Source organism: Meles meles, chromosome 13 (genome assembly GCF_922984935.1).
Source record: "Meles meles chromosome 13, mMelMel3.1 paternal haplotype, whole genome shotgun sequence".
In the NCBI taxonomy this organism is placed as follows: domain Eukaryota; kingdom Metazoa; phylum Chordata; class Mammalia; order Carnivora; family Mustelidae; genus Meles; species Meles meles.
The window spans coordinates 72,435,994-72,462,331 of NC_060078.1; the positions used below are offsets into that span (position 1 = coordinate 72,435,994).

The 26,338-nt window shown below is 37.7% G+C and overlaps 1 protein-coding gene across 1 annotated transcript in view; it reads left to right on the plus strand.

Annotated features, from left to right (window-relative positions):
* The first annotated feature begins 3,506 nt into the window (after positions 1-3,506).
* ATRNL1 (attractin like 1) overlaps positions 3,507-26,338 on the plus strand; it is an 836,623-nt gene continuing 813,791 nt past the window's right edge. Inside the window, exon 1 of the mRNA XM_046027294.1 lies at positions 3,507-3,942. Within this exon, the coding sequence (XP_045883250.1) occupies positions 3,644-3,942 (299 nt within the window). The 5' untranslated portion in view covers positions 3,507-3,643. The remainder of the gene's footprint in view (positions 3,943-26,338) is intronic.

Here is a 26,338-nt window from a genome sequence, read left to right on the forward strand (position 1 = left end):
TATCTGCAACTCTCATTATCTCAGCTGCTTTCAGAAGCCTCATGAGCCAAACGGTGAACAATAGAGATCATTCTTCAGTCAAGCAACTGAGAAGGGGCTGCTTTGGCTCATTAGCCCAAATAGGATCTTTTACTTTTTGAGTTGCAGTCAAAAGATCAGTGGAACTGTCATTTCTCTTGTTCTTCTTAAAAAATCATGCGGATTTCCTTTAATTCGGCAATGTTAAGTCTTAGCTTCTTGTCCATCATTTTATAGTACCACTCTTAAGTGGTATGAATGGAAATGAAACACATTCCTGAAATATCTGAAGGTCCTGATATACGGCTAATTGTGGAGAAAACAAATATATTTTTCTTATCTCTTCCCCTTGGAGAAACTGTAATAGATAATTCCAATCATAACAGTTTCATCCTACTTCAGTAAAACTGATATTCCCTCTACTACCTCTTTAGAGTAGATTTTCACCTTTCTGCTGGATTTATGACTGCTATTACCAATACTGTGAGTTATTATAGTGTCGGACAGCACTACTAGAATGCTGACTCTACTTTTTTTTAGAAAAAAGAGATAACCATGTTGGAGCTTTAAAATTTCTTGATCATAGAAGACACTGAAACATTAGTCCAGATTCTAGGCAAGTTTTATCACTGACTTTTTGTGTGACTGTTGTAAATCATTTAAGTTTCTGTGTCTACATCTGTAAACTATGTGACCCTTAACTGTATAAGGAATTCCCAATCTACTGAACCCAATAGATAATAGATAAGCTTATCCAGGGGTGAACCTCATGTTTATTTATCTTTGTTTCCTCTTCCTTAAATTCATAATAGTTTAATCAGTAAATGTTGACTTTTAAAAGAGTATGAAAGAAAAAAAATCGGATATAGAGTAAGCAGTAATCCTATGAGATCCTGGTGAGAGTAATTTTATATAGATTTAGTATATTCAGCTTGATTCTAAAGGCAAAGTTGAGAGGAAGACTGTGGGGCTGCATGTTCTTCAGTAACGTGAAGTACTAAGCTGATTATAGTGGTTACAAGATTAAAAGATAGATACTTTTAATGGGCAAATCCTTTGCTTGAATTTAGGCTACAGTGAGCATGTGGCTGAGCAGTGATCTCTCTTGTTAAACCAGCTCCCATGTACCCTTTGAGTTACCTTCACACTCACTGACTGTTTTAAGAGCTTGGCTACCTTCCACATTTCTGAAAGCAACTCTACACGGATGTGAGAAGGATGTGGTTCACTTTAAACTTTGGCTGGCATGAGAGAAGAATGGAGAAGGCAGGAGAGATTGTTCATGTATGGCTACTACTAGAAAGAGTTCTGGATTTTATAGTCATGGAAATTAAACAGTGTAATCCAGAACAATATCCTTCTTTTGTTTTTTTTCCACCCTCCTAGAATGTTCTCCTCTTTCTCTTCCTTCATCCCAGGTAGTCGCTAAGGAGCATCCTGATGTAGAAAAGATGTGAAAGGAAGAAGGGGCTGTCCTCATTTTCAGGTTTGAGGATGACATTATGGGGGGAATTGTGATTTCTTTGTTATATTAATGAAAATCATGGTTTCCTTTTTTCTCCCTTTTCCTTTCAAAGGAGTCACCTCTTTCTGGACCTTTGTTTTCCCTCCTTAAGTCACTGCTGAGGTATTTGCAAACCAAGCCAACACATTTTATTCACCAAAGTAGAACAAAGCAACTGCTAATAGAAATAGCTTGGTAACTAATGGAAAGACACGGGACTGATGGAAGTCACAGGACTTGTATTTAAAGCTCCATTCATTACTTACCCCCAACCTGCCATTGACAAATCTTTCAACATTTCCCAGTCTCTATATCCTCATCTGCAAAATGGGGTTAATGGAGGATTTCATCTGCAAAGTGGGGATAAAAGAGATTAAAAGAGATGACGTGGGTACATGATGCCAGAAATAAACATGAGTTGAATCTTAACAATAATATGACTGTGTGGTTACAACTAAAACTTTTTCTCCTTTTGCTGTCAGAATGGTCTTCGGTAGATTTCAAATTCTTTTTCATACTGTCTGCTCTTCTTTGGTGGGGATCCCATTACATTGCTTGTAACTCGAGTATACATGGCTGCAATTTGTGTTCGGCTTCCTTTCTCAAGGGTTGAAACAGGCTTTTTGGAGAAGGCACAAAAGTACAAGCAAAAATTTCAGCACATGCCATCAAATATTGGAAAGTCATCTAAAGGAGGAAAGATTGCCGCTGAGAAAGGAAAACGGCTCTTTTCTGGGCATCGTTTCTGCTCTTCTGAAGGAAAAAAAAAAAAAAAAAGCCCAGATGTTGCAATATTTTTCAAAGCAGAATATTGTCCCAGATGGAGGAGGAAACATTGACAAGCAGAAAAGGGAGATACCTGGGGTTCCGAGGCAGCACGGGGAAGGGGTGGTGCGCCCCGGGCTCAGAATCTTGTAGCTCTTTGTTGGGGGCGGGGGAGTCATCATTTCGGCGGAAGAAATGGCTCCCCCTTGGAGAAGTCCCCACGCGGCCACGGCTCCAAGACCCTCCCGGCCCCTAAAACCCCGCCCCTCACAGTTCTTGCGGACCCCACAGCGTGTCGGACTGCGGTGCCTTTAAGACTTTTGCCTGCTGCACAAGCTCAGCTCTTTGTGTGTTGTTGGAGTTTTTCTAAGAAAAAAAGAAGAAATAGGCAGGAGGATGGGGCGGAGGAAGGGGAGACGCAGGGGGGAAGAGCGCTGCACTTTTGCAGCTGTAGACGGCCGACGGGAAGGGCTTCTTTTTTGCTGAAGCTGCGAAGCCGGCCGGGTCTGCTCTTTCGCTGGTGGGGCTCAGGGGACGCGTGGTGCAAGCGGGGCCGAGTGCCCCCCGCGCGCCGAGGGGAAGGACACCGCGGGCACGCGGGCCACACCTGGGGGGCCAGTCTCGCTTCAGCTCGCGGGCCGGGCCGGGTGGGCGCGCGCGGGGGAGTCCCCGGTCCCTGTCAGGGCGGGGCGAGACCACAGCGCGGGCCTGTGGGGGGAGGAGCGTGGGCACGCGCGAGTGGGGGCAGGCGGCCCAACCTCCGCGGGCTCCAGCCGCAGCCCGGGTGCCCTGCTGACGGCACAGGAGAGAAGATGGCTGCTGGGGGGCCTTTGGCCGCCGGCCTGGCGGTGCGGGACTGAGCCCCATTTCCCGAATTCCCCTCCCGCGTTGGGCGCGCCCACCTCGGGGGCTCCCGCGGGCCCCCGCCCTCCCTGGCGCGCGGGGCCGGAGCCGAGGCAGTTGGCGCGAGCCGCGGGCGAGGCGGGGCCGCGCGCGGGGTCCCCTCCCCCTCCCTCAGGTCCCCTCTGGAGCGCTCCGCGCGGTCCGCGTCGCCCGCTATCCGCCTCCGGCCCGGCCCGGGTAGCCGCGGCGGTGGGCTCCATTCGCTGAGGACAAGGTCAAGAGACCGAGAGGCGATGCCCGAGTGCGACTGCAGGGGGCCGAACAGAGGCGACGGCGACTGGGATCTGTCCCTCCACACCGGGGAGCGGGACTGGGGCAGGCGCCGGTGAGGAGGAGGAGAAGCGGCGGCGGCGGACAGGTTTTCTCCGGCCGAATTTCCGCCCCCCTCCAACCCTGGAGCATCGCTGTACGCGCCCGCGAGCGCAGCCCGGCCGGGCAGGGGCGCCCGAGAAGATGGAGCCGGGGGGCCGGGCCCGCATTGGCCCCCCGCAGCCGGCGGCCCCGGGGCTGTGGAGGGCTCGGCCGGCGGGCGGCGGCGGCGGCGGCGGTGGCGCCTCCTCCTGGCTGCTGGACGGGAACAGCTGGCTGCTGTGCTATGGCTTCCTCTACCTGGCCCTCTACGCGCAGGTGTCCCAGTCCAAGCCGTGCGAGAGGACCGGTTCCTGCTTCTCGGGCCGCTGTGTCAACTCCACCTGCCTCTGCGACCCGGGCTGGGTGGGGGACCAGTGCCAGCACTGCCAGGGCAGGTTCAAGTAAGTGTCTTCGCGACCCCGCACCTCAGCCCTGCCCCATACCGGTCGTGCCCCCTCCCATCCTCTGCGTCCCCGACCCTCAACGCGGCCTCGGGTCCCGGGCCTGGGAACCGCCCGCAGCGCGCCGCCCCCCTGCAACCCAGGCGCCCGGGGCACTCGGCCGCTCGCCGAGCCCTGCCCGCGGGGCACTCGAAGCCCTCGCGATGGTCCAGGTGTCCGCAGCGGCTTCTGGTCCCTCGCTCTTGAGCATTTATTTTCCATACTCAGTTACGGTGCCAAACACCATTTTTGTTAGGTCACTGTTTTTTAATAAAAAATGGTGCAAGTAACTCATGAAATACTTGAACATTGCGAAACATTCAAACCATGCAGAAGTGTAAAGGTTAAAGTTACGGGCTACCAGTACCTCCCTTTACGCCCATCCTACTCCTCTCTCTAGAGGTAACCACTGCGAACATTTTAGTTTATTTAGTATGGTAATTGTGATCCTAAGAGTTTATGATGGGCTTACTCTGTGCCAAACACTGTTAAGCGCCTGACGTGGATTATCTCATTTGTTCCTCACAACTCCGTTGAGTTCCTAGGATTATTATGCTGGATTTACAGAGAGAACTCGAGGCAGTGAGTTTAAGTCATTTGTCCAAGATTACACAGTACTAAGGGCAGAGTTGTTATTCCAAGTCAACTAGTCTAACTCTAGAATGTTTACTTTTAGCCAATATACTATGTTGAATTTGCTACGGCAGTTTTGATTGGGAATACAAGAGTGACTTTGGGTAACATAAAATGATGAACTATGTGGGCTTTTTTAATGCAGGGAAGGTAATGGGTTTTTCGAACTGTTTATTTCACTATCAGCGGTTGTGTGAGAGCATCACTTTGGTTTTTCTCTGAAGCTCAAGGCCGTAAGAAGTTTGCTTTACAACGGTAAAAGTGCCCTCCCCCTATTGGCTGATGTTTATTACATTCCTGCCTGATATGAGAAGAAATGGGTGAATTTTGGGGAGCAGCAAGTAAGATAGTTGAGGTAGTCATCTGACATTTGCAGATAACAGTCACTGAGTCAACTTCTTAGACTTCTAGATAGTTACTGTGAAATTTGCTGGCTGTTTTGCATCTCTAGAATTACACTATGTAGATTGCTGATATTTATTGTCACAATGATAGCAAAATCTAAGTGAAGTGTTTCGGGCTCTAAGGCAAAGGTAGGAAGTATGGTTCACGTTATTAATGATTATAGGAAAATGTCCTGGGAGTTTTAAATACAGCATATTTTCCATTTATTTATTTATGTATATATTTATTTATTTATTTAAACTATTGCTAATTTAAACCATGCCCCTTAAAACTTGTGAAACTGTATTTTTTTAAAGGGCACTTTTAAATTTTAGGTAGATCCTATTTAAATTAATTTACAGCGGTTTTTGGAAGTGAAATCTTAAAATGAAGCTTCATGAAATTCATTTGTTTCAATAGACTGAAATGTTTTCTCGCTTCCTAATAAATTAGTATAATACTGTACCTTTTTTAAATTTGAAAGAAGTGCTAATAAAAGTTTTAAAAAGTGTTTCAAGATAAGGAAAGATATCTTACTGAATTGTGCTTGTTGGTAGCCTTTTTTACTTAAGTGTTTTGAAACTTTGGCTATGACAATTACAGCCAGACTTTTTATCAAGCAAGAATTTTGAACATATAAACTGGCAGCCAACAATGAATAAAGCTGCATCAATTTTTTATGTCTTTCTATAAGTAGGAAGATAACCCATTGTATATGGGCTTTAGGGATTTTGGCCTTTTTGTGGGTGGATTTGGTCCATTTATCTAAAGAGGACAGAGATTGCTATGATTTTGAGAAGCTCTCTTGTACATTTTATGGTAGTGGAACTCGTTAATCAGCTAGCTAGATCAGCAGCCTGCAACCCCGCTAGCAGATATTGTCTCAGTTAGTAGGAAAGATCGCAGATCAAGTTAAACTATCTTAATAAATAAGATGCTGTTCATAAACTTTACACATTAGTGAGTAAAATAGAAATAGCTTCTTAAATATAGTCAAATAACAGTTAACCCTGAATTAATCATTGAATATAAATCATTTCCTTGGAAACTTTTTTCGTATGATTCAGTGTACTCTATTGGTAAGTACTTTTTCATTTCTCTGTGGAATACGGCTATTAATTATAGTAAATATAACTGGTACTATTCCATGTTTTATGTATACTCTTAGGGGTAAAATGTGGTATTTAATGTTAAAGGGAAGAATCAATTTAGAAGAAAAGAATTCTTCATGGTAAAGTATATGCTAAGCTAAAAAAGGTTTATTTGAGGATGGTGGCTTCTTTTATTCAGCAGTTGAAGGAATAACATAGTGGGAAAGACTAACTGGAAATTCTCACTTCATTAAAAATTAATTAAAAATCTTTTACTAAGCTGAAGGATAGCAACCTAGCAAACAGATATAAAAAATGATCAATCTTGGTAAGCAGGTGTCAAAATTAATTGGCTAGTTCCATGGTAACTTAGTTTTTTTCCTACCGTGGGGATTTCACTAGGGAATAAGAAAATTCTTCAAATGGTTCTTTAGAATGGAAGATTGATGGTGGGTGGGTGGGGGACTGCAGAAGCAAATATGGTATCAAAAGTGGTATGTTAGTTTTCTTAGCACTGATTTCTGTCTTTAGTTTCTATTTGAAAAGAACAAAACACTCAGAATTATAAGCCATTTCTCACATAGGCAAAAATGAATACTTACCTTTGGCTAAAACTAGGCTGAAGGGTTTGAGAATCAGAAAGGACAGTGGCAATATGAAATATAAGAATTAAGGGTATAAAATATGCTAACTTGAATTCTATTTACTTGAATTAGGCTAGTATAACATTAGACTAGAAAACATTTTACTACAAACTTTATTTAAATGAATGACATTCTCTTTTAGAAACTAGTTCTTTAGAATTATTTCTGTAGAGTAATTGAGATTTATATTTATATAAGTTTATATTTTGTGTTCAGACTTGGACATTTTCTTGCTAATGTGACATAGGAAACTATGACTTCTAGTTTGTAAGTAAAATAAACTACATTAATGCTCTGAGATTGGAAAATATCTCATATTGTGAATAATCTCTAAATGTAAATTTATTAAAATTTTTATTGAATATTTTTCTAAAATCATCTTTACATCTTATTATATGTTTAATGTGTATATAGATTTTTTTTTAACTTTTTAGATTAGTCAGATGTGGATACTGAAATTCTCACATTTATAATGGAAGTATTCTATTTCTTCTGACAGCCCCAAAATGGGGATATAATGATGAGGAACTTCATTGCTATTATACACAGAAAGGGGCAGGGTTAAATATGTAAATATGTTTCCTTAGCTATTGGTAAAAAACCACACATTTGGAATCCTTTCTTTTTTTTTTTTTTTTTTTTTTTTAAAGATTTTATTTATTTATTTGACAGATAGAGATCACAAGTAGGGAGAGAGGCAGGCAGAGAGAGAGAGAGGAGGAAGCAGGCTCCCTGCCAAGCAGAGAGCCCGATGCGGGACTCGATCCCAGGACCCCGAGATCATGACCTGAGCTGAAGGCAGCAGCCCAAACCACTGAGCCACCCAGGAGCCCCTGGAATCCTTTCTAATAAGACTAGGAAAACTGTCAGTAACTATAAAGTTGCACTGAATGCTCCCTGACTTCTAGTCTGTATTTTTTCATTTAAAATTTTAATGTTTTTACCCATAAATTTTTTTAAGTTTTTATTTAAATTCTAGTTCATTAACATACAGTGCAGTATTAATTTCAGGTGTATAATACAGTGATTTAACACTTCCATATAACACCTGGGTACTCATCCCATCACCTATCTAACCCATCCTCCCCCCACCCCCTTCTGTAACAGTCTTATTTATTTTATTTTAATTGATTAATTTTTTTAGCAGGAGAGAAAGAGTGCGTTGGGGGGGGCAGAGAAAGAGGGGGTGATAGAATCTATTTTTTTTTGAAGGTTTTATTTATTTGATAGAGAGCAGGAGCTAGCCGGTGTTGGGGTGGATAGGGAGGGGCAGAGGGAGAAGCAGAAGCAGACTCCCTGCTGATCAGGGACCCTGGGATCATGACGTGAGCAGAAGGCAGATGCTTAATCCACTAAGCCACCCAGCCAACCCGAAAGAGAGAATCATAAGTGGGCTCTACACAGCAAGGAGCCCATCCTTGGGCTTAATCTCATCATACTGAGATCTTGACCTGAGCTGCAGTGAAGAAGAGCCTGCTGCTTAACTCACTGAGCCATCCAGGTGCCCCAGTCTTCTTTATTTTAAACTAGGATTATAGGGGCGCCTGGGTGGCTAGGTTGATAAGCGTCTGCCTTTGGCTCAGGTCATGATCCCAGGGTCTTGGGATCGAGCCTCACATCAGGCTTCCTGCTCAGTGGGAAACCTGCTTCTCCCTCTCCCTCTGCCCCTGCTGTATTCCCTCTCTCTGTCTTTCTTTCTCTGTCAAATAAATTAATAAAATCTTTTAAAAAAAGGGGAAAATAGGATTATAATATGTAATTATATCCATGGGTTCTTTTTATGTTATTAAAACATAATTACAGAGTAGAAATTTAAAATTAGAGTATTTCTAAGACCTAAATTGATAAAGTAAGTTACTTGGAGTAACAAGATTTTCAAAGATTTTATTTATTTATTTATTTGAGAGAGAGACAGAACGAGCATGAGCTGGGGAGGGGAAGAGGGAGAGCAGGATCCGGTGGGTGTGGGGGAGGGGCAGCGGGAGAGGGACAAGAGGACACCCAGCTGAACATGGAGCCCATCCTGGGGCTTACAACTTTTCTATGTGGTATGTAGTAGTATCTCATTGTGGTTTTAATTTGCATTTCTTGAATGAGATGATGTTGAGAATTTTGTCATGTGCTTATTTGCCATCTGTATATCTTCTTGGTGAGGTATTTGTTCAGAACTTTTGCACACTGGGGCGCCTTGGTGGCTTAGTCATTCGCTGTCTGCCTTCAGCTCAGGTTATGATCCCAGGGTCCTAGGATGGAGCCCTGCATTGGACTCCCTGATCAGTGGGAAGCCTACTTCTCCCTCTCCCATTCCCCCTGCTTGTGTTCCCTTTCTTGCTTTGTCTTTGTCAAATAAATAAATAAAATCTTAAAAAAAAAAAAAGATCTTGGAGCACCTGGGTGGCTCAGTGGGTTAAAGCCTCTGCCTTGGGCTCAGGTCCTGATCCCAGGGTCCTAGGATTGAGCCCGGCATTGGGCTCTCTGCTCAGCATGGAGCCTGCTTCCTCCTTTCTCTGCCTGCCTCTCTACCTACTTGTGATCTCTGTCTGTCAAATAAATAAATAAAATCTTAAAAAAAAAAAAATCTTTTGCACATTAGAAAAAAGTTTTTTTTTCCTTGTTATTCATTTTTATGGGTTTTTTACGTCTGGATACTAGTTCCTTTTCAGATACATCATTTGCAAATGCTTTTTCCCAGGCTGGGGTTTTCATTCTCTGAACAGTGTTTTCAAAGAACACAGGTTTTAAATTTGATGAACTTCAGTTTATCATTTTCTTTTATGAAATTTACTTTTGGTTTTGGATCTAAGAAACCTTGGCTTAAGTCATAATTTCCCTTTAATTTTTTTTTTCTAGAAGTTTTGTAATTTTAGATTTTACATGTAGGTTTATAGTTCATTTTGAGTTAATTTCTGTATATGTAAGAGGTATGGATCTCTATGGATCTCAGTTCTTTTCTTTTTTTTCATGTAGAAATTCAGTCTTCAGGGCCATTTTAAAAACACTATTCTTGGGAACTGTGGTGACTCAGTTAGTTAAGTGTCTGACTCTTGATTTCAGCTCAGATCTTGATCTCAGGGTCCTGGGATTGAGTCCCACATTGAGCTCTTCTGCTCAGCATGGAGTCTACTTGGGATTCTCTCTCTCCCTCTTCCTCTGCCTATCTCCCACTCTCTCTCTCCCTAAAATAAATAAATAAAATCTTAAAAAAAATAAAACAAAAAGACTCTTCTTTCTCTGAGAAGTCACTTTGTATCTTTGCCAAACTCAGTTGTTCATGTACTTGTGTATTTCTGAATTCTCTGTTCCATTGATTTCTTTGTCTATTTGTACATCAAGACGATAACCTCTTGATTATTGTAGCTTTATTAAGTCTTCAAGTCAGCAAGTGGTAAGTCCTTTAATTTTGTTCTTTTAAAAATTATTCTGGTTATTCTATTGTTTGGTTATTCTGGTTCATTGCATTTCCATATGAATTTCAGAATCAGCTTGCCAATTTCTACAAAAAAAGCCTGCTGGGATTTTACTTTGGATTGTGTTGAAGCTGTAGATGAATTTGGGGGATAGTTGATGCCCTATTAACACTGAGTTTTCTGACTCCTGAACCTGGTATATCTCCTTTTGTTTAGGTCTTTTTATTTATTTATTTATAAAGATTTTTATTTATTTATTTGACAGAGAGAGACACAGTGAGAGAGGGAACACAAGCAGGGGGAATGGGAGAGGGAGAAGCAGGCTTCCCCCTGAGCAGGGAGCCCGATGTGGGGCATGATCCAAGGAACCTGGAATCATGACCTGAGCCAAAGGCAGACGCTTAACACCTGAGCCGCCCAGGCACTCCTGTTTAGGTCTTTTTAAATCTCCTAGTAGTCTTTTAAAATTTTCAGTGAACAGGTTTCACAGTGCTTGTCAGATTTTTCCTTAAATATTCCACATTTTTTGATGCTGTTGTAAATTATATCCTTTTTAATTTTGATTTCTGATTGTTGCTATTATATAGAAATACAACTGTTTTTGTTTATTAATCTGATACCTTTCATTCTTGCTAAACCATTAATTATAGATTTTTGTAATTCCTTATGATTTTCCAAATAGATAATTATGTTGTTTACATATAAAAATACCTTTGCTCCTTTCTTTACAATCTTGGTTCGTTTTCTTTTTCTTGCCTTATTTCACTGGCTGGAACCTCCATTGCTGTGATCTATACTATTCATGATTTAGGGGGACAATATTTAATCTTTAAGCTAAGTGTAATGTTTCTGTAAGTTTTTTATAAATCCCTTTTATCACATTGAGGATGCTTCCTTCCGTTCCTAGTTTGATAAGAGTCTTTATTGGAGATGGATATTGGATTGTGTTTTCTGCATGTGTTGAGATCATCATATCATTTTTCTGATTGTTCATTGATATTATGAATTCTGTTTCTTAGTTTTTAAATGTTGAACAAATGTTACCTTCCTGAGATGAGGACCATCTGAAATGATATATTTTCTTTCTTTATATGTTATTTGGATTTGATTTAAAATTTTGCTTAGAATTTTTGTGTATATGTTCATGAAGGATATTGGTCTGTAGTGTTCTTATAATGTCTTTGCATAGGTTTAGAATCAGTGTAATGCCAGCCTCACAGAATTTGGAAGAAGTTGGAACCTTCCTGTTTACTTTGCTGGAAGAGTTTGTGTAGAATTGGCATTACTTTTTCATTATGTTTTGGTAGAATTCACCACTGAAGCCCTTGAGGCCTGGAATTTTCTTTAACTCCAGATTCAGTTTAATTAATATAGATTTATTTGATTTAGCATATTTAACTACAAGTTCAATTTATATAATATATATAGAATTTGTTGGCCAGAACAAGATTTATTGGCCAGAATATTGTCCATCTTGGGAAGCATTCCTTGTGTTTGTGAGAAGAATGTGTGTAATGGGTAGAATGTTTTATAAATTTAATTTAGCTTGAGTCGATTTGTAGTTTTGTTCGTTTTCTAAAACCTTTCTGATTTTCTGTCTACTTCTATTAGTTATTGAGAGAGAGGTATTAAAATCTTCAATTATAATTTTGCATTTATCTATTTCTCCCTGCAGTCTTATCTGTTTTGCTTCATTTATTTTGAAGCCCTGTTATTAAATACATGAAATTTTATATCTTCTTGATAAATTGACCCATTTTTTCATTATGAGATGAGTATTGAAAAGATTTTTTTTTTTCCATGTCTTTGTACCTTTGTTGAAAATCACTTGGGTATGTCTATCTCTATATTTGTTTCTTGATTCTGTTCTGTTCCTTTGGTCCGTATGTCTGTCTTTTTGAGAGTCTCTTTTTTGACTATTGTAGCTTTGTAGTAAGTCTTGAAATTAGATAGAGAGATTCCTATAACTATTTTTATTTTGAGAATCTATTTAGTTATTCTAGTTCATTTGCTTTTCCACATTTTAGAATCTGTTTATCAGTTTATCAGTTCAAACACTGGGATTTTGGGTGGTATTGTGTTGACTTGAGATCATTTCAGGAAGAACTGACATCTAAACAATACTGACTTCTCCAGTCCATTAACGTGATATATTTCTTCATTTATTTAGGTTTTCATGGATTTCATGCACAAGTATTTTGTAGAGATATATATATATAGATCCTACATGTATTTTATTAGATTTATACCTAGTTTATGTTCTTTGATGCTATTGTAGTTGATATTGTTTCTCTTAATTTCACTTTCTATTTGTTCATCTTTATTATGTGGAAATACAATTGATTTTTGTATATTGACTTTGTATCTTGCCTGCAATGTTGCTAAACCCATTTAGTTTCAGTAGCTTTTCTTATAGATTCCTTGGGATTTTCTACCTAGACATTATGATATCTGTGCATGGAGACAGTTGTACTTCTTCCTTTGCAATTATATGCCCTTTATTTTTCTTCTTGTTGTATTGTACTGGTTAGGACCTTTAGCTTGATATTAAATAAGAAAATAAGAGTGGTTGTCATTGCCTTGTTCCCAACCTTAGGTGGAAACATTCAATTTTTAAGCATTAAGTTTTTTTGGTAAATGCCCTTTATTAGGTTAAGGAAGTTCCTTACTTTTCCTTATTTTGAGAGTTTATCATGTATGGATATTTTTTTCTGAATCTGTTGAGATGATCTTTTGGTTTTTCTTCTTTAGTTTGTTGATATTGGTGAATTCAATCGATTTTCAAATGTTTAATCAACCTTACATACATGTGATAAACCCCACTTAGTCATAATATTTTATACTTTTTATTTATTGGTGTATTTGATTTGCTGTTATTTTGTTGAGGATTTTTGCTTCTGTGTTCTCAAAAAATAGTATTTTGTAATTTTCTTTTCTTGTAATGGGTTTGATTTTCTTGTCATAATGATTTTGTTTGATTTCTTATTATGCCCTATAAAATGAATTAGAAGGTGCCTCTCCTTTTTTCTGGAAGAATTTATGTAGCGTTGGTATTACTTTTTTTCATCAATGTCAGTAAAATTCATCATCATTTAGTTTTGTGTGATACCCAGTGTTCATCACATCATGTGCCCTCCTTAATGCTCAGATGGACCAAAGAAAGGGCTTGCAACTATGAATTTAGTTTTTAAATTAGATGTAAGGACATTCATTTCCTTGATTTCTTTTTGGGTGCATTTTGGTAGATTGTCTTAGAAAGATTGGTCCATTTCAAGTTTTCAAATTTGTGAGCATAACATTTGTACAGTATTCCTTTATTATGATTTTGAAGTCTGTGGCATCTTTAGTAATATTTCTTCCATTTCTGATATTGGTAGTTTACATTTTGTTTCTTTTTTCTTGCTTAGTCTGGCTAGATATTTATTGGTGTTATTGATCTTTTCAAAGAATATATTTGGTTTCATTGATTCCTGCTATTTTTTCTTTTGTTGTTATTTTCAGTTTCATTGATTGCTGCTTCCTTTGTTATTAATTTTCTTTTATTCTAATTTCTTAAGATGAAAAGTTCACATTGTTAATTTGAGGTGTGTCTTCCTTTCTAATGAAAGTTTTTTTAATGCTGTTTGTGTTCTTCTAAGCACTGCTTTAGCTGCATCTCACGTACTGGTATGTAGTACTTTCTTCTTTTTTTTTTTTAAGATTTTATTTATTTGACAGACAGAGATCACAAGTAGGCAGAGAGGCAGGCAGAGAGAGAGGAGGAAGCAGGCTCCCCGCTGAGCAGAGAGCCCAATGCGGGGGGGTAGGGGGGAACTCGATCCCAGGACCCTGGGATCATGACCTGAGCCGAAGGCAGAGGCTTTAACCCACTGAGCCACCCAGGCGCCCCTGTAGTACTTTCATTTTTATTCAGTTCAATATACTTTCTGATTTTCCTTTAGACATTCTCTTTGGCTTATGTAGAACAATTTTGTTTAACTTTCAAATATTTGGGGATTTACCAAAGATTTTTCTGTTACTTATTCCTAATTAAAGTCAGTTATGTTCAAAGGACATACCTTGTATGATTTCAGTTCTAATAAATTTATTAAGACTTGTTTCTGGGGCACCTGTATGGCACAGTTGGTTATGACCTTCGGCTCAGGTCATGATCCCAGTGTCCTGGGATGGAGCCCCACATCGGGCTCCCTGCTCTGCGGGAGGCCTGCTTCTCCCTCTCCCACTCTGTCTCCTTGTATTCCCTCTCTTGCTGTGTTGCTCTCTGTCAAATAAATAAATAAAATCTTAAAAAAAAAAAAGACTTGTTTCTGGAAAAAAATATGGTGTATTGTGGTGAATTTTTACATTTGCAGTTGAAAAGAATATACATTCTTCTGTTGAGTGGAATGTTATAGAAATCTCAATTAGGTCATGTTGGTTGTCGTAATTGTTCACATGTTCTTTATCCGTACAATATTCCATCTAGTTTGGTTGATTACTGAGAGAGGAGTGTTGAAGTCTCTAGCTGTAACTATGGACTTGTCTGTCTCCTTTCACTTCTGTCAGTTTTGCCTGTGTTTCAAAGTTTTTTTGGTGGGTGCATATACAATTAGAACTGCTGTGTTTTTTGGTGAGTTGACCCATTTATCATAGTATCATTTTCTTCCTCTTTTTCTTTGGTAATTGTTTCTGCTTTCAAGTCTTCTTTGATATTAATAGCTATTTTATTATATATACATATTTCAATCCAATCTAGTTATCTCTTTCTATTTGTTTATTGAGACTTTTTACATTTAATATATTTGGATATATTTTGGCATTCTATTTTAATTTGCTATTGGCCCTTTAGGTATATGTCTTTTTAAAAAAATTTAAATTCACTTAGCCAACATATAATACATCATTAGTTTTTGGTGTAATTTTCAGTGATTCATTTGTTGTGTATAACACCCAGTGCTCATCACATCATGTGCCCTCCTTAATGCTCATCCCCCAGTTACCCATCCCCCCACCCACCTCCCTTTCTGCAATCCTCAGTTTGTTTCCTGGAGTTGAGTCTCTCATGGTTTGTCTCTCTGTCTGATTTCTTCCCATTCAGTTTTCCCTCCCTTCCCCTATTGTCCTCTGCACTGTTCTTTATGTTCCACTTATGAATGAAGCCATATTATAATTGTTTTTCTCTGACTGACTTATTTTGGGTATATGCCTTCATATTATGTTTTAGTGGTTATGCTAATATGTTAGTAATTACAGTATGCATATCTAACTTTTTAAAATCTATTCAGAGTTAATATTATTTTTCTTCAGGTAAAATTAAGTTTTAGAACTCTATTTGTCCATTTATCCATCTCCACTGACCTTTGCTATAATTATCATATACATCACATCTACTTGGTATGGCAAACCCTGTTAGATAAAGTTATAAATTTTGCTTTCAACAATATACATATTTGAAAGAACTTAAGAGAAAAAAATTGTCTTTTGTATTTTCTCAGATATCTTCTCTTTCTTTTGCCCTTTGCTTATGGCTAGAGAGAAATTTCCTTTTAGGGTCATTTCCCTTTAGTGTGAACCATTTTTTTTGGGAGGGTGCATCCATTTCTTTTCAAACATGACTGTTGCTGATGTATTTTCTTAAAAATTTTTTGACCTAACGATTCCTTTATTTTGCGTTGTTTAGTGAGGGATATTTTTACAGGAACAGAATCCTGGGTTTTCAATTCTTTTCTTTCAGCATTTTAAAACAGATTGCTCAATTTTTTTCTGGCCTTTCTTGGTTTCTGATGGGAAGTTTTCAGTCATGCTAATTGTTTTTCTCCTATGTATATAATGTCATTTTTCTCTAGCTGCTTTCAAGATTTTTCTACATTTTTTGCTTTAAGCAGTTCAAATTATGTATCTGGATGTAGGTTTCTTTAAATTTACCATGAGTGGTAGGGTTTACTGAGCTTTTTGAATTTATATTTTTGTCTTTCGCCAAAATGGGATTTTAGAAAAACCATTATTTCTTTTAATATATTTGCAGTAGTCTTTTTTGTTTCTTCTCCTGGGACTTCAGTGTCACTAATGTTAGGTTTTTGATTTAGCTACACAGGTCCTTGAGATTCTGATCTTTTTCTTTCTTTTTTTAATCTTTTCTGTCTTCAGATTGTGTTATTTCTTTTGAACTATCATTAGCTTCACTGACTATTACCTCTGTTATCTGCATTTTGCTTTCAAACTCATCCAGTCAGTTTAAAATGTAGGATGTGGTATTTTACATTCTTAACCTTTCCATTTTGTTCTTTTTGATGATTTTTCTTTCTTTGTTGAGAATGTCTCTCTTTTCATTTCATTTTATTGTCTTTACCTTTGTCTCGTGGTGTCTAGTTTTAATAGTTAATGTCTGTCTGATGATGCAAATTTTTGGATCTTAGGATTATCTGACATCCATTGATTATCTTTTTCCTTGAGAATTGTGTATATTTTCCTAGTTCTTTGTATGTTGAGTGATTTTTGGATTTATTCTGGACGTTGTCAAGGTTATCTTGCATAGGTTATGGATTTTGTTATGTTCTGGGGAATGTTGATTTATTGATCTATCTATTTATTTGTTTATTTTTATTTAGTAAACAACAAATCAGTTAGGTTCAAATAGCAAATTCTCTGTCATGCTTTCTGAGGGCAGTGGTTATAAAGCCTTTGGATCTGAATGCACACATGCCACTCAGGAATTATTCTGAGACTTGTGCAGTGTTTTAGTTTTATTTCAGTTCTCGAATCCTTCATTAAGCTGCTTTTGGGTCTGTTCCTCATGTGGGCTACTCAGATTGAATCTGAGTCTTATGTGGGTTCATACACAGAATTAGGGGATTTCCATCATCATCAATCTGTTACTTCGGACCTCTTGCATACTCTGGTAGCAGGGGTACTTTTCCCCAGCCATTTTTAATAGAAAGACAGAATTTCTCCTTTAAGAGTCCATCTGCACATGTATGTATTGCTGTCATTCTCAATGTTTGCCATACTTTTCATCTCTATGGCCATTGTTTTAGTAAAGTCCTGAATTTTTCTCTACTGGGTTGTTGCAGTAGCTCTTTAATTCATTTTTCTTCTAATTTTCCCCTTGCTATTTTCTTCTTTATTGCTACGGAAGTTTGCTTCCTAGGATACAAATTTGATTATATCTCTTCTTTTCCTGAGAGCTAGAATATTTAAAGCAGTGACTCTTAAGTTTTCTGATGATGAATCTATTGTCATTCAGATTATTGTTTTCTAGCTGTTGTGTCGTTTTCTTCTGGCTTTCTTTTTTTCCTTTTAAGTTTCAGAAATTTGCTTATGCTATGTGTGGGTATGGAATTGTTTGAGTTTTTCTTGTTAATTGCTCTTCTTCTTGCTCTGTAGGTTTATATCTTTTTCAGAATTTATAAGATTTTCTGTTATCATTTTTCAGCTCCACACTCTTTCTTCTTTCCTGTGACCCCAAAGAGACAAATATTATATCTTTGTTACTGACTTCTAGGTCACTAAAGCCCTATTCAGTCTGTTTTCTTTCTATTCAGGTTGGATAACTTTTATTTATCTATCTTTATGTTCATTGATTCTTTCCTCTGTTATCTCCATTCTGTTATTGGGCCCATCTTGTGAACTGATACAAAAAGTTTCATTTATTGTATTTTCCATCTTATTCTTTATGCCTTCTGTTTCTTTGCTTGAAACTGTATTTCTGTATTTGTTTTGAAAGTATCTGCTGCTTCTTGTTGTATTATTTTTCTGATAGCTACTTTAAGATTCTTGATAGATAATTCTACCATCTTTACCAGAGCAGTGATGGTAACTTCTGATTGTCTTTTTCAGATGAGTTGGGATTTTCTTGTTTCTTGGTATGGCAAGTAATTTTAGATTATATCCTGGACATTTTGAGTATTGTGTATGACATTCTGGTTCCTGTTTAAAAATTCTGTTTTAGGAGGCAATCAACTTGTTCTGGTTCTGCCTACATGACCTTCACTTTTTTTTTTTTTTAATATAACAGCTTTATTTAGTTATAACTTATATAACATAATACTCACCACTTTAAATGGCTCAATTGTTTTTAGGATATTCAGAGAGTGGTGCAGCCATCACCATATCTAATTTTTGAAAAATTTTTTTTTAATTATCACACAAAGAAAGCCCATTTCTTTCAGCACTCATTCTATATTTCTGCCAACCACCAACTCCACTAATCGGGTAGCCACTAATTTGCTTTCTGTCTCTGTGAACTTGCCTCTTGTGGACATGTTATATAAATGGGATCATATAATGATTCCAGTCTTTTGTCATGAGCTTCTTTCACATATCATGTTTTCAGGTTTCATTCATGTACCATGTGTCCATTCCTTTTTATTGCTGAATAATATTCCATTGTATGGATATTCTACATTTTGTTAATTCAGTTATCAATTATTGGACGTTTGAGTTGTTTCTACCCTTTTGCTGTTATGAATAATACTGCTGTGAATTTTTGTGCCAAATTTTTGTGTGGACATATGTTTTCATTTCTCTTAGGTATATATGGAGGAGCGTGTTTGTCCATTTTTGTGCTGAGATTCGAATGCCAGTTTAGTTTCCAAAGCCTTGGTTGTACCATTCTGCTCTGCCCTGTTTGTCTGCTCCAAAGAGACCATTCTGAAATGCAGGTGATATTCCATACCGTAGTTAAATTCTAAAACTTTTTTGCTTTGTTGGTTGAGATCTATTTCACATACGGGCTACCTGAGAGTGTTGTACCCAGGACTTCATACACAGATTTGAAGGATCTCCTTTTTCATCATCTTCATCTTTGTGTAATCCCTTTCCATTCTCTAGTTAGGAAGATGAGGGGTGCTGACTCTGCTGTCATTTGCGTAGTGCAGAGTGGGGATGGTCTGCCCCAGGATTTCTGCAGCGGCTGCAACCCCAGTGATGAGCGTCAGGGCTGCCGCCTCCTTGCTGGCACTTATTTAGTGCATGGCAGAGATCACTGAGGGACCCTACCTCCACTTTTTCTCCGAGTGGGGAGGGGAAGATACTTAGTATTTTTATAGGAAACATGTAAACATTTTTTTTAAAGCACCATGTACATTAAATACTCTCAAGTTGATTCTCTGTGTCTCATAAAAGAGTAGAAACTCTAAGAGCATTTTCCATGTTTTGATATATTATTTATATGAGTTTTTGTAGGCAGGGGGTGTTCAGCTTTTACAAGATTCTCAAAAGTGATCTCAGATTTCCAAATGGTAAGAATCATTGTATCATAGGAAAGAAAGTCAAATAATGGTCACCTTATATGTATAGCTTGAAAACTTATTTTTTCAAGACATGGAATGGTCTCAAAAGTAGTTTTTTTTTTTTCAAAAATAGTTTTTAAATATATTTTTTCAAAAAGCTTAGGAATATTATACAACAAGGATAAAAGATTCTTCCTGTTTTTAATTGCTCAACTAATCCAAACATTTACATCTATATTACACAGAGAAACATATAGATACAATGTACATTTATATATATTTACATATATTACAAATATATTTATATATTATGTATATACATATATATACCTGACATATTTCTGTAAATACATATCAGAGTGATGGGGAATAGTCCATATTCTTCTATGTATGTATCATCACTTTACATACTCTACTTTTATTTGCTATTTGTATATTGTCTTTCCCCTTTTATAACCATATTGTCCACTCTGGCAGTTACTAGCCACATATATCTATTAAAAGTAGTTAAAGTTAAATTTTAAAGGGTCAGTTCCTTTGTTGCACTGGCCGTAATTCAAGGGCTCAATAGCCACATGTACTGAGTGGCTCCCATATTGAACAGTAAATATATAGAACTGTTCTATCATTGCAGGAGGTCCTGGACAACATTGCCTGGAATGTAAGGTCCAGGAGGGCAAAGACAGTTTCTTTTACCATGTTTTTTCTCCACTTTTTATATTAACGGCTTTATTGAGATATAATTTACATACCATAAATCTCACCAGTTTAAAGTACACGATTTATTGGTTTTTAAATAATTACAGTTGTGAAACTATAACCATACCTTTAAAACATTTTGTTATTCCATAAAATAACCTGAGCAGTCACTTTCTATTTTCTTCCCTACTCCTTAGCACTGGATTGCCACTAATCTACTCTTTAGAGATCTTTTGAAGTTCACTGTTCTTATCCCCCATGCCAGGAATATTGCCCCATTCAATAAATATATCCGAATCAGTGAATGACTATGTGTATATATTTTTTCTGTAGTCTACTTAGGGAGAAAGTCAAACTATATAAGTAAGTTTTTTAAAAAATTTTATTTATTTCTTTATTTTTAAAGATTTTATTTATTTGACAGACAGAGATCACAAGTAGGCAGAAAGGCAGGCAGAGAGAGAGAGAGGCGGAAGCAGGCTCCCTGCTGAGCAGAGAGCCCCATGTGGGACTCAATCCCAAGACCCGGGATCATGACCTGAGCTGAAGGCAGAGGCTTGAACCCACTGAGCCACCCAGGCTCCCTATAAGTAAATTTTTATCTGTGACTTAAAAAAATAATTTACAGGGTATTTTATATAGGTAGTATAAAATCAAACTAATCTTATACTTTAGATATATGAAAATTAACTTTCATAATGATGTTCCTGAGGTATTTAACTATCCTGAGTTATGAAAACACATTAGCTCCAGAAACTTAGTAATATAGTAAGTGTGATAAGGATAATTTTAAGAAGACCCTCTTGACCTTTGTCCCCTGGTGTTACTGTCATAGTTATGTTATATGGCTGAAGGGAGATTATTTGAGTAGACTTAATCAAGTCACATGAGCCCTTTAAAAGCAGTTTTCTCAGGTTGCTAGTAGAAGGGGAAGTCGAAGACTGGAGGTGCAAAGAGAATTTGACATATCATTGCTGGTTTGAAGACGGTGGGGAACATTTGGAAAGGATTGGAGAGTGGCCTCTGGAGCTGAGAGCATCCCTTGACCAATAGTTGTCAAGGAAATGAGACTCTCAGCCCTATAACCTCAAGGAACTAAATTCTGTCAACAAGCTGAATGGGTTTAGAAGTGGATTCTTTTTTTTTTTTTAAAGATTTATTTATTTGACAGCTAGAGATCACAAGTAGGCAGAGAGGCAGGCAGAGAGAGAGAGAGAAGAGGAAGCAGGCTCCCAGCCAAGCAGAGAGCCGGATGCGGGGCTCGATCCCAGGATCCTGGGATCATGACCTGAGCTGAAGGCAAAGGCTTTAACCCGCTGAGCCACCCAGGTGCCCCTAGAAGTGGATTCTTTTCAAAAGGTTCTAGATAAGAGTCTAGCTCACCTCGTGCTCATCTGAGTCCACAGGGACTTCTGACTTATAGAACTGTGAAATAATAAAGGTATGTTGTTTAAAGCTTATATGTTTGTGGCAATTTGTTAACAAAGCACTAAAAAGAAACAAATTCAGGAACACATTAAGCAACAAGTCATTGAAAAAAGGTATTCTTGAGTTTCAGTTAATCATATTGTTTAGTTAACCAGAAAATTAAATTAAATTACTTCCTTAAGCATGGTGGTGAATTGAGTTTTATTATTTTTAACAGCAGTAATAATGCAGGATGATTTGTGAGTTTAGTTTTTTATCATGCTTTGTTTACTTCCCTCTCCTTCCTCTCTTTGGTCTGCCATGAATGATGGGAATTAACACTGAATGGTTGGCATAAGTTTACTAATTAATATTTGGATTCTTGAAGATGCTTTGACATTTTAGCTATCTGATCTATTTAGCCCTATTTGATCCACAGGATACTATTCATACCATTCATTTCATTCTGAAATACTACTTGAGCCAAAGGTAATGATTATACCTTTAAAACAGCTGAACCATATAGCACCTAAAAGTGAATAGGAAAAATACAGACAGCTTAAGGTTTAAAAATGATTAGTAGATGAGAAGTCAGTTTAGCCAGAAGTGAAAAAGGTTGTCCTTATTTATTATTAGATGGTAGATGAATTTGAGAAGAAGGATACCATGGGGAAGACTGTATGACTAAAAAAATTGCTTGGGTTGTATAGTCATCTCAGTGACTTAAGGCAATGCTGAGGAAAAAAATGCTTAATAGGCTAGAATCCTCATATTTGGGAATATAATTATTAGAATTTTTGAGTTCAGAATTAGTTGAGAAATAGGCTCTGAAGTCAGATCATTAATGGTTAAAATATCAGGTTTATGGGTGCTAATATGGAGATGATGATTTTTTTTTAATTTAAAGATTTATTTATTTGAGAGAGAGAGAGAGTGCACATGTGCACATGGTGGGGAGGAGCCAAGGGAGAGAAAGTCTTAAGCAGACTCTGTGCTGAGTGTAAAACCTGCTACAGGGCTCCATCTCATAACCCTGAGATCAAGACCTGAGCCAAAACCAAGAGTTGGATGCTTAACTGACTGAGCCACCCACGCGCCTCTGGAGAACATGACTTTCTTTCATGTGTGGCCATAATGGGCTATCTAATATTTCACTTCAAAATTAAATTTACCTGCAGCCAGAGGTAAGCAACTGCTGGTCTATGTTTCTGGGCAGGGCTCTTACAGTGCTTGGAAGAAAGTAAGCGTAATGCATTCCCTCAGCCTCGAGTTGGTGCAGCTTTCAGCACCCCGTTTTTTTTCTCCTTACCAATCAGAAGCCACCCCTTCTCCATTGAGGAAGAAGGAAGGAGTGAGATACGGGCAGAGAGGCGAAGAGTGTCACTCTAATTAAAATCCTTCCCCGTGGAAATATTAGGAGTGAATAATATATTCTTTCTAACAATCAGTAAAAAATAGATAAGTACAACTGAATCAAATCTCTTCAAAATGAAGTATCTTGCCTGATGACTTAATTTCTTCAACCCTATGCCTGTAGCTTCTTTACTCAGTATGAAGTCAGCTTTACAGTAAGCATATTTAACACGTCCAGAAATCTTGAAGTAAATGCCTAATTATAATATTTGTCCAACAATCTGATGTTCAAATATATGCACGAAAGACTGCTGAGTACCCGATTGGCTGCTATCAATTCCAATATAACTTATGCACAGTTAAGTATTGACACACAGCAGGTAAAAGGTTAAAATGCTGAAATCTTTTTTGATACTGGTCTTAGTAACATCTATCCTGAAGGCACTGTTTGGTCTTGGCAATTATTTGAAGCCTGGTTGAGATTGGGAAATATATGCAGTGGGAATGCAGTATTTTAAAGGAAGGTTTGATTTGCTGGAGGAGAAATGGTAATGGTCTTCCAGTGGCAGTCCACTAGTAGTCAATTATTTTTCGCCTCAAATCATGCAAAGGGTGTGGTATAAACAGCTCCTTCCTCTTCCACTAGATGTGAGAGCACATACTATTTGCTACCACTGAGGCCAGTCAATAGAGGAATTTTTGTTAGTGTGTTCTGGTGCCAGTCAGCTACTGTAGTCAGCTTGGTTAGTGTACTTACATGGGGTAATACCTATTTGGCCAGGATATGATTCGTTCCAATTAGTGTTAAGTGGGATGGTACCTAAGATGACTTATTGGAATGTGGGAAGAAAATATTAGGATTTCTAGTAATGTTATTTTTAATTTTGATTTTTAAAATTTATACTTTATAGTACATAATATTTAATTTAATTTAATTTTTAAAAGTAGGCTCCATTCCCACTCAGCGTGGAGGCCAATGTGGTGCTTGAACTCAGGACGCTGAGATCAAGAACTGAGCTGAAATCAAGAGCCAGACACTTAACTGACTGAGCCACCCAGGGGCCCCTAGTGCACAATATTTTAAATAGTACGTGTATATTTACAGGTAAATATACATATATTTGAGTTATGTAATAAAAACTTTTACTGACAAGGGAGCGTGTAATTAAGGTTTGAAGACTACTTACTGCTCTAGCAGGTGAGGTCACTTAAATTTTTATTAGGAGTTGGATGGATGGAGAAGGCATACTTAGAAGTGGAGGATACACAGTGCTCTGTGAAGGAAAAAGAAGAAATGCAAGCTCAACAGTGTAATACAATAATGACTGTGCAGAAAGGAAAAAGAATAGTTAATACCAATGAATATAATCTTTAGGTACTCTTTACTTTGTTTAAATGTATAAACTGTTAAACAATATTTTAATTAAAAACATTCTTTTAAAAAAGACTTCCTTATGAGGATGGATTGCAAAGGTGACTCTGCATAAAGATTCCCCAAATGGATTCAGCTATTCCTTGAGTAGTTATTGTGAGCACTAAAACCATGTATTTTTAAAAAAGATTTTATGTATTTATTTGTCAGAGAGAGAGTGTATACAACAGGGGGAGCAGCAGGCAGAGGGAAATCAGGCAGGGAGCCTGATGTGGGACTTGACCCTAGGACCCTAGGATCATGACCTGAGCCGAAGGCAGATGCTTAACTGACTGAGCCACCCAGGCATACCAAAACTGTATTTTTTGATAAATAAGATTTATTATCTTAGAGACTTTGTACCATTTAAACTACTGATTTTTTTCTCATTTTTATGTGTTTTAATCAAATTTTGTATTCATACCAAGGATAGAGAACAATATAATTGATTTAGTTTTAGTTTTATTTAATGTTTGTGCTGGGTTTCTTAACAGTCCAGTGTGTTTATTTGATCATGGACTCTAGACTGGGCAGTTTTAGCTAGATGAGACCTTTGAAGACATAGGCATGTGACATGCGTCTGGACAGGGATTGGCAAACTTTTTCTATAAAATGCCAGTTAATACATATTTTAGACTTTGCAGGCCTGATGGTCTCTGTAGCCACTGCTCAACTCTGCTCTTGTAGTGTGTTAGCAATCTTAGACATGTATAAACAAATGTGTGTAGGAGAATTCCAGTAAATCCTCATTTACACAAACAGGCAATGGGCCAGTAGATTGTGGAGCTGTGATCTAGATTAACATGTCAATATGGCTCTCAATTCATGAACAGGAGTGCCACAATAAAAAATTCATTATTTGTTTGAAACTTAGAATACATTGTAGAAGCAACATTAGAAGTGGCAAGTTCAGTGTCTGTGTTTCTGTGGGGACAGTTTCTGACAACCTCTGCAGATGGGCCATACTTTGTTTTTTTGCCTGCTTGGTAATTTTAGTTAATTTTTGTGATGTGATAAGGCTAGGATTAGAAGTTTCTCCCTCTTTAGGTTTTTTGTTTTTTGTTTTTTTTTTTTTTTTTTTTGCATATGTGGGTTGTAGTTCATGATTTTTCTAAACAACTTTTGTAATGCCTGTATTCTATATTGCATATGGTCTCTAAAGTCTCTGTTCTTTTAGCTTGTGGTCAGCTAGTGTTTTGAGATCGATTTCCTTGAATGCCTGGAGCCAAGGAAAAACGAATAACTCTCTAGTCTTTGCAGACTGACTCTTTCAGGGCACTCCTACAGTTGCATAGCTAGGTTGTTTATGACTCTACCTTAGCCTTAATTTCCTTTTTGCTTTCAGTCTAAAAGTTAACCAGAGGTTAACTTTCAGGTCTTTTGTGAGCATGCAATCTTCCCTGGGAATGCATGTGGCTCCCTGTGTTCCCCTGTATGGGCTCACATACTGGATAGTTTTTCAGTACCCTAATTCTTCAAAGAATCTCTCCCCAGATTTTCCTCCCAGGCGTGTGGTGTATCTATTGTTTGCTTCCATTGTGAGCTTTTGCCTCATGCAGGAGTGTTGCTGGTATTTGCCTTTCAAAGTTTTTAAGGAATGCCTTCTGTATAACTGCTTTTTTTTGCTCTTAAGGGGTTTTATGCTAGACATAGGATGATTTCGTGAATTAAATGTAAAAATTTTAGGTAAGTTTAAATTGCTCAAAGGGTTAATGCAATTAAATTTATGGTTCCTTCCTTGAACCACTCCGAGTAACCATTGAATCTATCTTCTCCATTCTTGTAACCACTGTCATCTGGATTTCCCTATAGTCTCATCATTAGACATTCCCAATTGATTCACTGAATGAGTTGTAGTCCCCCAACAGAGGAATGCTATTTCCTGAGCCTCCAAGTCTTTATACATACCTCAGTCAGAATACTGTTATATATATTCTTTTTATAAAGTACTAGATTAAATTTGATTATATTTTGTTTAAGATTTTTGCATGATGGATTATTCATAATTTTCATTTCTTCTGTTGGTTTCATTGAGTTGTACTATTTAAAGAACCATTCCTTTCATCTAAAATGTCAATTTTTTATAAAAAATTTTTTTTTAAATTAAAAAATTTTTTTA